The sequence below is a fragment of the Octopus bimaculoides genome, chromosome 2, assembly GCF_046866305.1.
Source record: "Octopus bimaculoides isolate indiv1 chromosome 2, ASM4686630v1, whole genome shotgun sequence".
Lineage (NCBI taxonomy): Eukaryota > Metazoa > Mollusca > Cephalopoda > Octopoda > Octopodidae > Octopus > Octopus bimaculoides.
Genome location: NC_142929.1, coordinates 110,934,841 through 110,949,499, shown reverse-complemented (window position 1 = coordinate 110,949,499; position 14,659 = coordinate 110,934,841). Strand labels below are relative to the sequence as shown.

The 14,659-nt window shown below is 34.6% G+C and overlaps 1 protein-coding gene across 2 annotated transcripts in view; it reads right to left on the bottom strand.

Moving 5' to 3' along the window:
- LOC106879436 (proto-oncogene tyrosine-protein kinase receptor Ret) overlaps positions 1–14,659 on the bottom strand; it is a 400,307-nt gene that overhangs the window by 42,563 nt on the left and 343,085 nt on the right. For both annotated transcript variants that reach the window (XM_089347491.1, XM_014928991.3), the window contains exons 16-17: positions 9,946–10,074; positions 6,071–6,141 (exon numbers count right to left, since the gene is read on the bottom strand). In XM_089347491.1, coding sequence (XP_089203617.1) covers positions 6,071–6,141; positions 9,946–10,074 — 200 coding nt within the window. The remainder of the gene's footprint in view (positions 1–6,070; positions 6,142–9,945; positions 10,075–14,659) is intronic.

The window sequence follows — 14,659 nt, the reverse complement described above, 5'->3', positions numbered from 1 at the left end:
GTATAGCCTTGTTCGATCGTGAATTTTAATACTGCCTTGAGAGGCTTCCTTGTTGAAAGTGTTTGCCTTATTGGTATAAGTGATTGCCTTCTTGATTGCTTAGTTTGCTGGATAGATTGCCTTGTTGATAGAGAGATTGTTATGCTCGTTTGAAAGCTTGTCTGTTTTGTTTATAGGAAATGTCTTGTTGGCTCGAAAGGTTGACATTGTTGGCTTGATTTATCCGGGTTTTATTAATGAATCGAATTAGGAATTCATAATGTGTCTATACACTAAATTTAGCAAAACGAATTGTAGATTAAGGTCACCCGCTGAGTTTCAATAATCTGTTGACGATGATTTTAAAGGTTTTTATATCAAGGCAACGAAGATGTTTTCACATTGTCAGACGTGTGATCTGCTAAAAATAGCTGCCACATATTTCTCATATCAGGTCCTACCATCTTACTACAGAGAAAGGGCACATTTGATAACGTAGTTCTTTCTGCACTGTGCCTGCTGAAATACAGCCATGGTATCGGCTTGAATGTCATTGATTATATATGTGTTTAATCAACGCTGACCTGAGATGGAATAAAACAACTATTATTCTATTTTCTCTGCAAGTGACTTATCCAACAGAGAATGCGTAAATTCATGAGAAGGAACTTCAAGAACATACACATTTTTGCAAGTTAAAATACAAAGACGTTTTGTGGAAAGAAACGTTGTATTTGTTTATATTACAAACACTGAAAATACATCAACAAAAACTATTTGTATGATCTATTTTTTTTTATCTCTTGGTGGATTATTTTATTACACTCAGTATTCAGTGATATACTACAACTTTACTGAACGCACTATAAAAATGTTGGCTTTCTGCCAGATAAAAGGAACTGCTCATCACCACCATCGTCATTGGTAATAATAGTAGAAGGATTTCTTAAAAGAATGCCAATCAAGTACCTCATCTTTCAAAATTTCTGGTTTTGTGTCTAAACTATAAACCCTTACTAGTAATAAGAATAATGAGATTTCTTAAAACAAGTGCCAGTCAAGTACTGGAGGCTACTTTCCTTACCTAATATTTGTGACCAGGGTGAAAGCGATTAAACTGATTGGAACCCCTGGAAGATACCTCTCTTGATTTTCACCTCTCCTAGTACATGCTTCCCTACTGTCAATTTCGTTCTCCAGCATTTCATGCTATTCCATATAAGGCTTCTCATATTCATTGCTACTCCATACATTTCCATTGTTCTTATTATCCAGAAGTGTGGTATCATATCGTATGCTTTTCGATAGTCAACCCATGCCATGCTCAGGTTTGTATGTCTTCTTTTGCAGTTCTTGATAATCAGATTATCAGTTGAGAGCTGTTCCTTTGTTCCCCGTCTCTTTTTTCGGTACCCTTTCTGTTCAATGGGTAGCAGCCCGTTTTTTCCAAGTGTCTGTACAGTTCACCGTCTAAAGCACCTGACATTAGTTTCCACATTAGCGGAAGGTATGTTATTGGTGTAAAGTTGGGTGCAGTATTTCCCTTTTCAGGGTCCTTGGCACATAGCAATGTCTTTCCTTTTGTCATCCAACTGGGTACTGTGCCTTCCTGCAAGCACTCATCAAGCTGTTGTGCTATCTTTTCATAGAGACCTGTCAGCTTCTTCATCCAATAACCATGGGCCCCATCCGTGGACCCCATCCGGTCTTCCAATTTGGGAATTTTCTTAACTGCTTTTTCATCATTTCTGTAGTTATTTTTATGTCTTCTTGGACTTCTACATTTCTTAACCTGTCTTGGATTTCATGCAGCCATCCGCGTCATCATTATGCTCTACAGGTTAGTCAACAGATCCCTCTCCAGAATGCCTTGCTTTCCTCTGCATCTGCTATCATTGTTACATGTATTTGCCCATCTAGTTCCTGAAAGAGTCTCTTCTGATTTGCTTCAAACAATCTGTTTTTCCTGAACTGCTTTTTTTTTTCTGTTGTCATATGTTTCCAGTTTTGCTTTGATTGCTATTATTTATAATAATAATAATAATAATAATAATAATAATAATAATAATAATAATAATAATAGTTGTTGTTGTTGTTGTTGTTGTTGTTGTTGTTGTTGTTGTTGTTGTTGTTATTATTATTATTATTTTATGTTTGACTTTTGTTTTGCATTTGTACAAGTTGGATCCAAGTCTCACCCAGAGACCTCAAGAGACAACAAGTTAGAAGTTCATGTAGGTGTTATGCCTATGGTACCATATATTTGGATTTGTACAGTTTTGTTCTAGTGAATGTTTAAGAAACCATAAGAAAATTATGTGTTTGCTTTAAAATTTGAGATCACATAGACAGTATTTTACGTAGGATATGGGCAGTTCCCATGAGCACTATCTTTTGAACTTCAGCCGTTTTGGGGTTTCCTGGTATCTGAGCTAGGTAGTAATCAGCCCGTTTCGCTGTCATTCCCAGGGCACCTATGACAATAGGTATTGTTTTCGTCTTCAGATTCCACATTTTGCTAATTTCTATTTCAAGATCTTTATATTTGCTCAGTTTTTGGTAGGTCTTGACAGATACGTTTATATCGATTGGGACAGTCATATCAATGAGGAGGCATGATTTTTGTCTGAAGTCTTTCAGTATGATGTCTGGCCTATTTGCGTTTATCTTTCTGTCAGTTTGAATGGTGAAGTTCCAGAGGAGTGCAATGTGATCATTTTCAAGTACTGGGGGTGGTTTGTGTTCCCACCAGTTTTTATCATGGGGCAAGTTCAGGTTTTTGCATATTACCCAGTGAATATATTGTGCAGCTCTATCATGCCTGTTGAGATACTCTGTAGGCGCAAGCAGACTGCACATGGAGACAACATGATCGATGGTCTCATTTTGTTGTTAGCATATACGACATAATGGGGAGCTGCCGTTCTTTAATATGTTGGCCTGGTAGTTCTTTGTAGGTAGGCATTGATCTTGGGCTGCTATGATAAACCCCTCTGTTTCTGATTTCAAGCCATAGGTCATTAGCCATTGATGGGTAAGGGCTTTGTCAATATCTGCATTATTCGCTCTCTTTGGGTATTTGCCATTGAGAGGTTTTCCATGCCATTTTTCAGTCATAATATCTAAGGCAGCAATTTTAGCACGGGTTTTCAAGCGCTTAGCTTTTTCTGCAGGTGTTTCTAGTTCGTCTAATTCTTTATTATTATTATTATTATTATTTTATGTTTGACTTTTGTTTTGCATTTGTACAAGTTGGATCCAAGTCTCACCCAGAGACCTCAAGAGACAACAAGCTAGAAGTTCTATTTTTATTATTATTATTATTATTATTATTATTATTATTATTATTATTATTATTATTATTATTATTATTATTATTATTATTAAGACGGGCAACTGGCAGAATCGTTAGCACACCGGTCAGTATGCTCAGCAGCATTTATTCCGGCTTTACGTTCTGAGATCAAATAATGTGGAGGTAGGTCCACTTTGGAATTCATTATTTAGTAGGTAATAAGATAAATTCCAGTTGAGCACCGTGGTGAATATAATCGACAAGCCTTTCCCCTCCAAATTTCAGGCTGCGTGTTTTGACAGAATCATTAGTACCTTAGAGACAATGGTTAGCGGCATGTAGTCCGTCTTTATGTTCTGGGTTCAAATTCCGCGAGGTAGACAAAGAGCGGGAGTGAAGAGAAAGAGACAGGAGGTGAACATAGAAAGAAATTCAATTATTAACTGACTGCAAATTATCACCGATTTTACACGATACTTTAAGAACAAAAGTATTACTTATTGTCATTTCCAGACCGAATTCTTCACAATGAATTGAACGGTCCATCATGTAGTACCTATCCTATCAAGAACACTTCACTTTAATAACTAATTAAATACCAGAACATTGTTCGTGTGTGTGCATTTCTGTATCTATCTATCTATCTATCTATCTATCTTAGATAATTAGTTGTAAGGATTCAATGGAACCTTGACAGATAAATACATAGGATGCCAGTAATAGATAAGTACAATAACATTAGGTTCACAGTGAGGTAAACAACAATGAAAGCATGAAATGTTGATTGGATACTGTAGATATGTAGGTACCAAATCCAATATAAAACGTAGATCCGACTGTGCGGTTAGTTCCAGGTGTGGCGTAGGTAGAAAAAGAGAATACAAATACCCATAAAAATTTACCACAGTTGTTTCGGTAGAATTTTATTGATGTATTAATAGATTACATCACAACATATACTCCACCATCTTCAAGTAAAATTTTAAACAGATAAAATATCAAACATGTGAGACTTCTCACATCGAACATGTCGAATCCGACATCGTTCGATGAGTAGTTCTTTAAGAAATAACTCTCATATTTATAAGAAAGTTAGGTGTGGGTTGAACCGGCATGCGAGAAGCAAAGAGATCAGATCATTATATTATTTAAATTCACTTATCTAAATTAGTTTATAGGTAATACAGGTGATGAGAAAGTACAAGAACCATTGATATGCTGTAGCCTTGAGTTGACATTAAAGGTTATGAAAACCAAGCAGATATCTTCTCATCCTACAGACGTGGTCAAAGCACTGTAGCGTGCGCTGTCGGTCTTGGTTTTCAATGGTCGGCTGCTGTTGGCATTGTTCTCAGATCTGCGACTTCTGCGTTCGCACCCCTTCGATGGTGTGTCTGGAAGAAGCCCAATTTCTCCCCAAGATCCAAGATCTTTTCTGCGTCTTTTCTGCACGTTGGTTTTTGCCTGTCTTCCTCTACAGCGCCGAGATTTGGATCATCCCCAAACAGGTCCTGAACAAACTCAAGGTGTTCCAAATGCAGCGTCTTTCTTAGATCCTTGGTGTATCTCTACGCGACTGAATCTCAAACAGCAGCATCCAAGAACAATGCCAGCAGCAGCTTTTATGTACAACTGAATGCATATATCAAGCATATATCTATAACTATATATTTGCACATACAACCATATATTCGTGTAAATATTTCTGTTATCACTATCAAGTCAAATAAGCAGTTGACCATGTGATGCGAGTCAACGATACGTTTATTTATTAAACTGAAAGACTCTGCCAGTTGTGTGATAAATCAACGTATCTAGAATAAACGAGACATAAACATATAGATATATTAAGCGAGGGGAAAAAGAAAAGTAAGTGGGTTTTGCCTGTAGAAGACAGTAGGTGTCTTAGTTAGCAAATACCTTCGATATTTGCGATTGTTCTGTAATCAGTTGTTTGTTTACTTTATTACATCTGTTGTTCGTCCTTATTTAGTCAATAACCAAGGATCATTTAATGGAAATATACAAAGTGTCAATCATATCTATCACAAACAGAAATAAAATGCCTGTTATGAATTGAACATATATATCTTGAACAATATTGTGTTATAGTGCTTTTATGGTGTTTTAATCTCTTTTATATTCTTAAAAGAAATGCATTTGCAAGACAATTCATGTAACTTCCAGCGTTATCGTCTTATGACGAGTGTAAATAATGATGTTTCATAACATGTAGACATGTACAACATCACAAATATAATGGTTTTAAATTCTGGCACAGGGCGAGCAGTTTTTTGGGAAGTCGATTATATGAACCCCAATACTTGACTGATATTTATTTTTTTCCATTCTGAAAGGATGAAAGGCAACGTTGACCTCGGGGTTGTTTGAAATCAGAACGTAAAGACGAACGAAATGCCGCTAAGTACTCTATCCAGTATGCTAACGATTCTGCAAGATCGCCGTCTTAAACGTCACAATTATAGTGAATTGCTATTTTAGGTCTGAAGAGTGGAAGAATTGCAACACAAAACATTTAGCAATCTAAACTTTAACTGGCGTAGTCAGTCTCTGTTTGCAAAACATATAAGATATTTTGGGAAAGTATTCATTGAAAATTGATAGGCATAATTTGTGTTGTAGCCTTGTATTGTTTTATTTTATTAAAACCCGCTGTAACATTTCATATTGCAGTAACGAATCATTGCTCTCAATAAGGAAATAATTGACAAGATGATTAATTGAAGACTGAAATATTGAAGACTGAAATGAAGTTGAACACAAAATAATACTTACACATCACTTTTAGTTGTAATCATTTGTGACCAAATTATATTTGGATCCATCCATTTTATAGATGCAAAGCTCTAGAAAAAAAAAACACGAATTAAGTTGAAATGGTTTCCTTTACTGCAGGAAAAGAACAGTTCTAATAACCAGAATGGCAGTCAAAGTTAAAATATTTGAAATCAAACTCAATGTTGGCTGGAGAATGAATACATACATACATACATACATACATACATACATAGCAATCATGAGAAATTAGGCTTCTAAAAACCAGCTAATTCGAAGACTACGGATCCAATCCATCACTGGAACTGTAAAAATTTGTAAATCTTTCCAGAAATTTATCATTTAAATATATATGAGCATGTCTAGGTATGCAACTATATGTATGAGAATACATACATAAAAAGCATACAAATTTGCACTTGTACATACATACAAACAAAAATACCGTTTGGTTGATGTGGAAATTCCAATGAAGGAGCCTTGGATCTAGGTTAGAAACTGGCTCTTTCTCTATTGGCAAAAAATCTTGAAATAAGACTGAATAATGTCTGACATACATATATATTATACATATATATATGTATATATATATATATATATCTTCTTTTCAAGTGAAATTCTTCACTGATATCGAAAAGGTGAAAACAAGCAATGTTAATTCTCTAAATGAAGTATTAACAGTAACTGCACGATAAAGTGTAGTATATTGCCACTTAAGTGTGGCTGACCCCTAGGGGTGGATGTTACTGTTGCTTTTAGCCCCAGGAGGACATCTCCTCCAGCTGGCTTATCGACACACGACTGTGTCCTGTTTGCCAAGGGTAGTTATATATATATATATATATATATATATATATATATATATATATATATATATATATATATATATATCCATTCATCCATCCATCCATACACACACACACACATAATATAAATATACATATATATACATACATGTATTTATGTACATAAGTATGTATGTATGTATTTTTGTATAAAGGGTTGGGATATTATAATCCAGGCAGAAGGAAAAAAAGCATTTGCGAAGAGTCTTGAATAATTCTGTCTTTAATGTCATAAAAAGATGTTTCATGGTAGCAAACTTGTGTATATTCGCAATCGATAAATCTAAAGCGTAAGTAAGTATACAAGAAATTACAGATGAAAATACTAGAATCATCTATAAATATAGTGAAAAACAAAATTTCTACCGAAATATCTCCCATAAAGAGGAAGGCAAGCTACAATACTTAAAGAAGAAATAGACAGCGGTGGTAGGGAGAGAGAGTCAGAAAGAGAGAGTATACAACGATCTCTTTTAAGGTGCCATTAACCCCTACATCATGAAAAAGTAAAAAAAATGTAAGAAATAACTTACATCAAAACAACGACATACATACTTGAGTGTGTGTGTGTGTGTGTGTGTGTGTGTGTGTGTGTGTGTGTGTGTGTGTGTGTGTGTGTGTGTGTGTGTGTGTGTGCGTAATACCTATACAGAATATCAACATCTTTTCAGTCACTGATGTTGCGAATAATCAGCAGGCTTATCAATAATTGTTAACGACGAAGGCAGTACTAATACTAAAAGGTAATCTTTATATCCAACTTAACATGGACGTTTCTTAGAACGACAAATACTGTGTTATTTGCAGCGAGATTTGACTGACATGCGGCGACCGGACGCTTCCCCCCGATGATTTTCTGCAGAATGAACTCACGTGACATGGGAATTCCAGCATCCACGATAAGCGATTCTCGTTTGCTACAATTTATGTGTGTGATTTTATGCACCAAACGTTTTTATGAGAGGATCTCTTAAGGCTGATAACGCAATATTCGGTGTTCTGATTCATATTAAATCGGATACAAAGAATACCTTTTGGTAATGCTATTCCGTCCGTCGCTAATAATTTATACACACGCTGTGTGTGTGTGTGTGTGTGAACCATGAAAAACTTCCCTTATGAACAGTTGTAGACTTTCCACTAAGCCCAAGCTGGATCTATATCAGTGTAGTGCTCATACTAATATCATAAACAACGTCCAAAGCAGGCCGTTCGACTTCTTGACCGATTCGATCACCAACACTCTTCAACTATTTTGGCCACTTTTGTCGCTAATACAATAGCCTTTCCCCCTCATTCTATTTCTGCACATTCATCGCTCCTCTTTCCCATGTCATCCTTGCTTGTTTTATCCTTTAATCCTGTAGTAAAATATTCACCCAAACCTTTTTTCTCAACACTGCAGACTTCTTGGATTCTTGCAAATACTGACGTATCAACGTTTAAGCTATCAACTGCAACAATCTTACAAGTCTATCAGAATCTTCCAAAAATTATGGGTAATGGTCTCATTCATTCAACTAACTTAACAAAAACAACAATTATTTTGTATAGACGAAGAAAATATGGTTGAAGATGTTACCATTCAACTAGCTGTCTTAAAAATAGACATAAAGTTTCCTGATGCCTTTGTTGCCGGAACTCTCATACACTGATCTTTGTATAAACTATTTCATATTATAAATAACTAATTTAAAATTAGTTTTACATAAAAATTAAACGAAAAAATGTTTTTCTTCTCTTCTTTTTCGCTTTCTATTTTCTCTCTAAATGCTTTTGGTTAATTTCCTTTCTTAAACTTTCAACTGAACTGACAGCTTATCTGGCAATCAACCAAGATAATGTTACAGAACTTCAGAGTGTCTGTCAATCGACAGGTTCCGTAGAGGATTAAAATGTTAAACTACGTATTTGTATTCAATTATTATTTATTCTTCGTATTTTTTAAAAAACATTTGCATATCTTTATATGAATATTATACGTACGCACACACACACACACACACGCGCGCATACACTCTTGTGTATGTTTTCATGTATATGAATGAATGCGTGTAAAAATTCGGCCAAATCAAAAGTATTGATTACTTAAAGAGGCGCAAAGCCTAAGGGTTATAAAGTAAATATGATTGCGACACATACGCCTCACTATCGCTTCTGCCAATTACTTTACTCTATCTAATTCAATGAATCATAGTTCAAGAATTGAACCTGGTGAAATAACGTCATTCGTCTTGCTGCTACCAAAAATATATTTGGTTTGTGTTAGTTAATGTGAATCTAGCAAACAGGCTACATGTAGACCAGTAGAGTCTTGAGGCACCGAGAAAAATCTCGTGCAGTATTTGCTCTGGTGCTCTATGCTCTGATTTTTAAATAGCACCGAGATCAATTTTGCGTTTCATCATTTTGTGATCGATAAATCAAGTATCAGTCCATTTAAATGTGATACAAGTGTTATGTTCTTGGAACAATAACATTATATACAACTTCATATAAAAAAAAAAAAACGTAACGTAGTAATTCGACGCATATATCTCAATTAAATAAGCATTAGATTTAGGATTGAGCAGTTATACGCGACAACAATTCTTAAAGGCCACAATCTATTGACTGAAACCAACAAAGAAATAATAAAATCTAAAATGAACATTGTAATTGATAGTATTTGTAAATCAATGTTAAAGCAATTTACAGTTAGAACTCATTAGTTAGTGATAATATGCAGTTCATTGTTTGAATTCATATGTGTTTATTAATGGCAACACAGTTGTGAGTCAGCCCTATGTTATAATTGTTATAATTTCTACTTACATGTGAATGTTTTACATTTTAAAAATGCATTTCAATGAAAAATAACAGAATTTTTAACTATGTATTAATAATGTTAGTACCATATATATTTGTGCATCTTTGATAAAAACATTAATAAAATTTAGTAAACTAACATCTATATTTTCATCATTCGTATCCGTGTCAATAACTACCATAATATTAACATTTGGTGATTTGTGAATGATACTTCCTTACCTTGTATGTTTTCCCAGTGATAGTTGCAAGTTGGGCAGCAAGAACGTCTGGAGGTCTGAGATTAAATATTTTAATAACTCCTCCACTACTGACCAAAATATTACGGGCTGACAGGTCGCCATGTACCAGCTGAAAAAGGAAATTAAATCTAATTCTTTTACATAATAAAAACAATATACATATAACAGTTTTTTGCAAAAAATTTCTATACAGCGAAATTTTTTAAGTCAAAAAGGCGGCGAGCTGGCAGACACGTTAGCACGCCGGGTGAAATGCTTAGCGGTATTTCGTCTGTCTTAACGCTCTGAGTTCAAATTCCACCGAGGTCGACTTTGCCTTTCATCCTTTCGGGGTCGAAAAATTAAGTACCAGTTGCGTACTGAGGTAGATCTAATCGACTGGCCCCTCCCTACAAAATTTCAGGCCTTGTGCCTAGAGTAGAAAAGGATATTTTTAAGTCAAAGTATTAGCTTTTATTCAACTAAAACATTTTCGCGCATAGAATCTTGCCCCTTTAACTGGTAACTAACATCTCGATTTAAGAGCTTCCTTTACCAAACCTCATTATAGACAGTTTCTTTATACTACTTCAAATTAATCTTGATAAGTTTTATGACTATACCCACTATGATTCTGTCAACTCCCTCAGGCTTTTTCCTAACAGACAATGCTCTTTGGTCTTAGTTTTTGATATACAAAGATTTGATAAACAAGACTATAAATTAAAACCGACCCAAAAATCAGTGACAAGCTAGATCTCTAACAAGTTTTTTCCTGATGTCTTAGTAGCTTCTAAGCTGAAGTGAATACAGCATGGACTTTGTCTTCTTACCCTGTTAGTGGATTTAGGTAAAATTATACAAACGTGTCCGACTGATTAAATTAATTCTATTTATTTATTTATTTATTTATTTATTTATTTATTTATTTATGCAGCTGAGGTTAGCTCTGCATTTAAATTGATGTAATGATTGCATTGTTCAATTAAATGGTGTCGCTTGAAACGATTGTACTGCTTCACCTCAGGATGTTCTGTTGTTTATTTTGATTTATTCACCTTATTTTGAAACTGTACGGATAATTCCGCACTAATTTTTGATGCCTCAAGTACCTAATTGATCTGAATCTCAATTATTTTATATATATATATATATATATATGTGTGTGTGTGTGTGTGTGTGTGTGTGTGTGTGTGTGTGTGTGTGTGTGTGTGTGTGTGTGTGTGTGTGAGTATGTATATGTATGTATGTATGTATGTATGTATATATATATATATATATATATATATATATATATATATATATATATATATATATATATATATATATATATGTTGCAAATCTTTTTGCACGGCCAACAATCTCGGATGTGAGGGTAAGTCGATTATATCGACCCCGGTGCTCGACTGGTGCTTATTTTATCGACCCTGAATGGATGAAAGGCAAAGTCGATCTCGCCGGGATTTGAAATCAGAACGTAAAGACGGATGAAATGCCGCTGTGGATTTTACCTGGCGTACTAACGATTTTGGTAGCTGCCAACCCTCCGTACAATATATATTACAAAATCTGGAACATAGTTGTTTGTGTTGCACATTCATTACCAGACCAAAAAAGATATGAATGGTGTACCAGCACTTCTGTTTCGGTTGAAACGTTTGTATGTTATGATGTAAACAAGACAAGAATGTATAAAAATGGCTGATTTTATCACTAGAAATATGGTTATTGCGTGTTTTTTCCAAAGCATTATGTATTTTTTCCAGTTTTCCAGTATTTTATACATTTAGTTGATGGCAAAAGTAACGTCTAGCAGTAACGTTTTTCAACCATAAAAACGAATAGGTTACAAAGTTATTTAAATGGTGATTGATGTCCATAATACATAAGAGTGAAAAAGTTTTGCTAGGAAGTCCTACGTGGCAAGAAGAGAATTTTGTTATGCTCCATTAAATACCGTAATATAAGAGAGAACTACAAAACAACGAGATAAGTACTTTTACAGAGGTCACATGTTAAAATTGTGTGGTGCAGTATCTGACCTGTAAACAAAGTGTCTGTTAACTTACCTGATTTTACTATGGGGAAATTAGATTACAGGAATATCAGTCTCCGTCAAATAAATATCGATCATAAAATGTGAAGATGATACATGGTTTCTTATATCGTTTCTTTTAATACTGACATAGTATGAAATTCAACCGCTTAGAATATAAATTGTTGCAAATTAACTTTTATATTCAGGTAATTTACACACTATGTATACAAAGCTATTGCTCACGTTCATTATAAATACATACAAACATATATGTATACACACATACACGCACATGCACGCGCACAAACGCACAAACACACGACTATGCTTTGTATTATACTAACGAATTGGCTGTCTTCTGTGTCAAATTTTATCGTTAAATCGGCATTTTAGCCATGAACGTCCCAACTTTCTGCTAGCTTAAGTTCTGAATTAAATAATTCGTTGTGTTTTAGTTTTTCTTCTTAACACATTAAGGCGTGGTTAGAGGAAAATTTGGTTTAGTAGACCCTAAGACTATTAATAGATCACAGTAACCAGACAAAACTTCAATGGCAGCTTGGGGAAGCACATTTCGATTCCACAGTTGCTCCTTTTTGCTAGCAACACTAATAAACACCAGATATAACCGGCCATAACATTCATCATGAAATGTAACAAGCAAATAAACAAGAAATTATATGCAAACCCTTTTCCGACATTCATACTATGCATTGACTAAAAAAAAAAGAGGCGGAACGAAGCACAAACACATTAAAAACATTCATATACATAACATTTGGTTACACAAGGAAACATCATTAGTGAAGATGTATTATACCCAAAAAACATTATAACAATCCTGCATGGTTCACTATTGTCCATCCAACAAATTTATAAACAAAACAAACATTTTACATCATCACGAACTACGTATAGATCATACATGCTTACCATGTACGTAACGAAACAAATTCAAGATCATCTATTTATCTGAGGACCATCATCCGTTCTCACAAAAACTATCAATCTCACAAAGACTATCTTTCATGCTACATGCTCAATAGCTCTCAAATATACAGTTATATCTAAAATGAATGCCAAAACATCACTATTTCACCGACTTTACAAAATTATACAACTCATTAATCCAGATGAATATAGAAAAAATCACATACACGCCTAAATAATTTGATTAGACCTTGGGCGGGGATTCATGGATTAAAATGTCGTGTAATACAGCCGATGTTATTAAATATACGGAAAGGAATGTAATCACATTTATTGGGAAAATGTGTACTTATAAATATTTTAAGATATATAATGTAACATGTTAATATCTTCCATATGGTATATATATATACATATATATATATATATATATATATATATATATATATACACACACACACACACACATATACACATACATAGACACACACATACACACGCACGCACACGTGCACGCGCGTGCACACACACACACACACACACACACACACACACATACACACACAACCACATAGGATGAATAATTTTTACAGTATGTAATCAACAAAAATATTTCTAATGAAAATTCTAGACTTCTTAACACAGCAATTAAGTATTAGTTAATGAACTCATTAGTCGACAACCTTGTATTGGGGCACGTATCATCAACAAATATTTATTTCTTTATTGCCCACGGGAGGGGGGATAAACATGGAGGGGACAAACAAGGACAGACAAAGGGATTAAGTCGATTACATCGATCCCAGTGCGTAACTGGTACTTATTTAATCGACTCCGAAAGGATGAAAGGCAAAGTCGATCTCGGCGGAATTTGAGTTCAGAACGTAGCGGCAGACGAAATACCGCTAAGCATTTTGCTCGGCGTGCTAACGATTCTGCCAGCTCACCTAAAAATATTGTAGATAAGCAGCAACTGTTATGTTCGAACCATGCCTGCATTGACCACTATTAGAAACTACAGGTATATGAACCTAATGAGGTAACTGCTAAAAATAATAGCCAAATCTCTACAAAATCACAGACGACCATCTTACACTAGACATGACATAATTAAATGGTGTAGTTCTAAATACAATGTGTCATAAAATAAAATTGGATGGGCATAGCTGAAACACTTTTGATGATAATAGGCTAGCTCTGTCAGATTGGGCAAGTAACTAATAATAACAACTCAACGACAAAGACAACACATACTGTACACAAACAAAGGGATATATATATATATATTTATTATATTTATATGCTTTTGTGATGCGAATGTGTATATGTGCATATATGTATGCATGTATGTATGTATGTGTATTTATGTATGTATGTATGTATGTATACATTTTTAAAAATTTATTATTAGTGTTGCTTAATATGTTTTGCTAAAATTGCTGTTTCTTTTCAGATATCATCAGAAAAAGGTAATTAAAATTCATTAAAATGACAGATCTATCGGACTTTCAAAGAGGTCAAATTGTTGGTGCTCGTATGGCAGGCGCTAGCGTAACGAAAACAGCCGAAATGTTTGGTGTATCAAGAAGTACTGTCTCGAAAGTAATGACAGCCTTTGAGAAAGATGGAAAACCCTCCTCGCCGGAACAAAATTCCGGAAGAAAACCAAAACATACGGATAGGGACCATCAGACTCTTACACGAATTGTTAGAAAGGATCACAAAAGTACAGCTCCCAAAATTACTG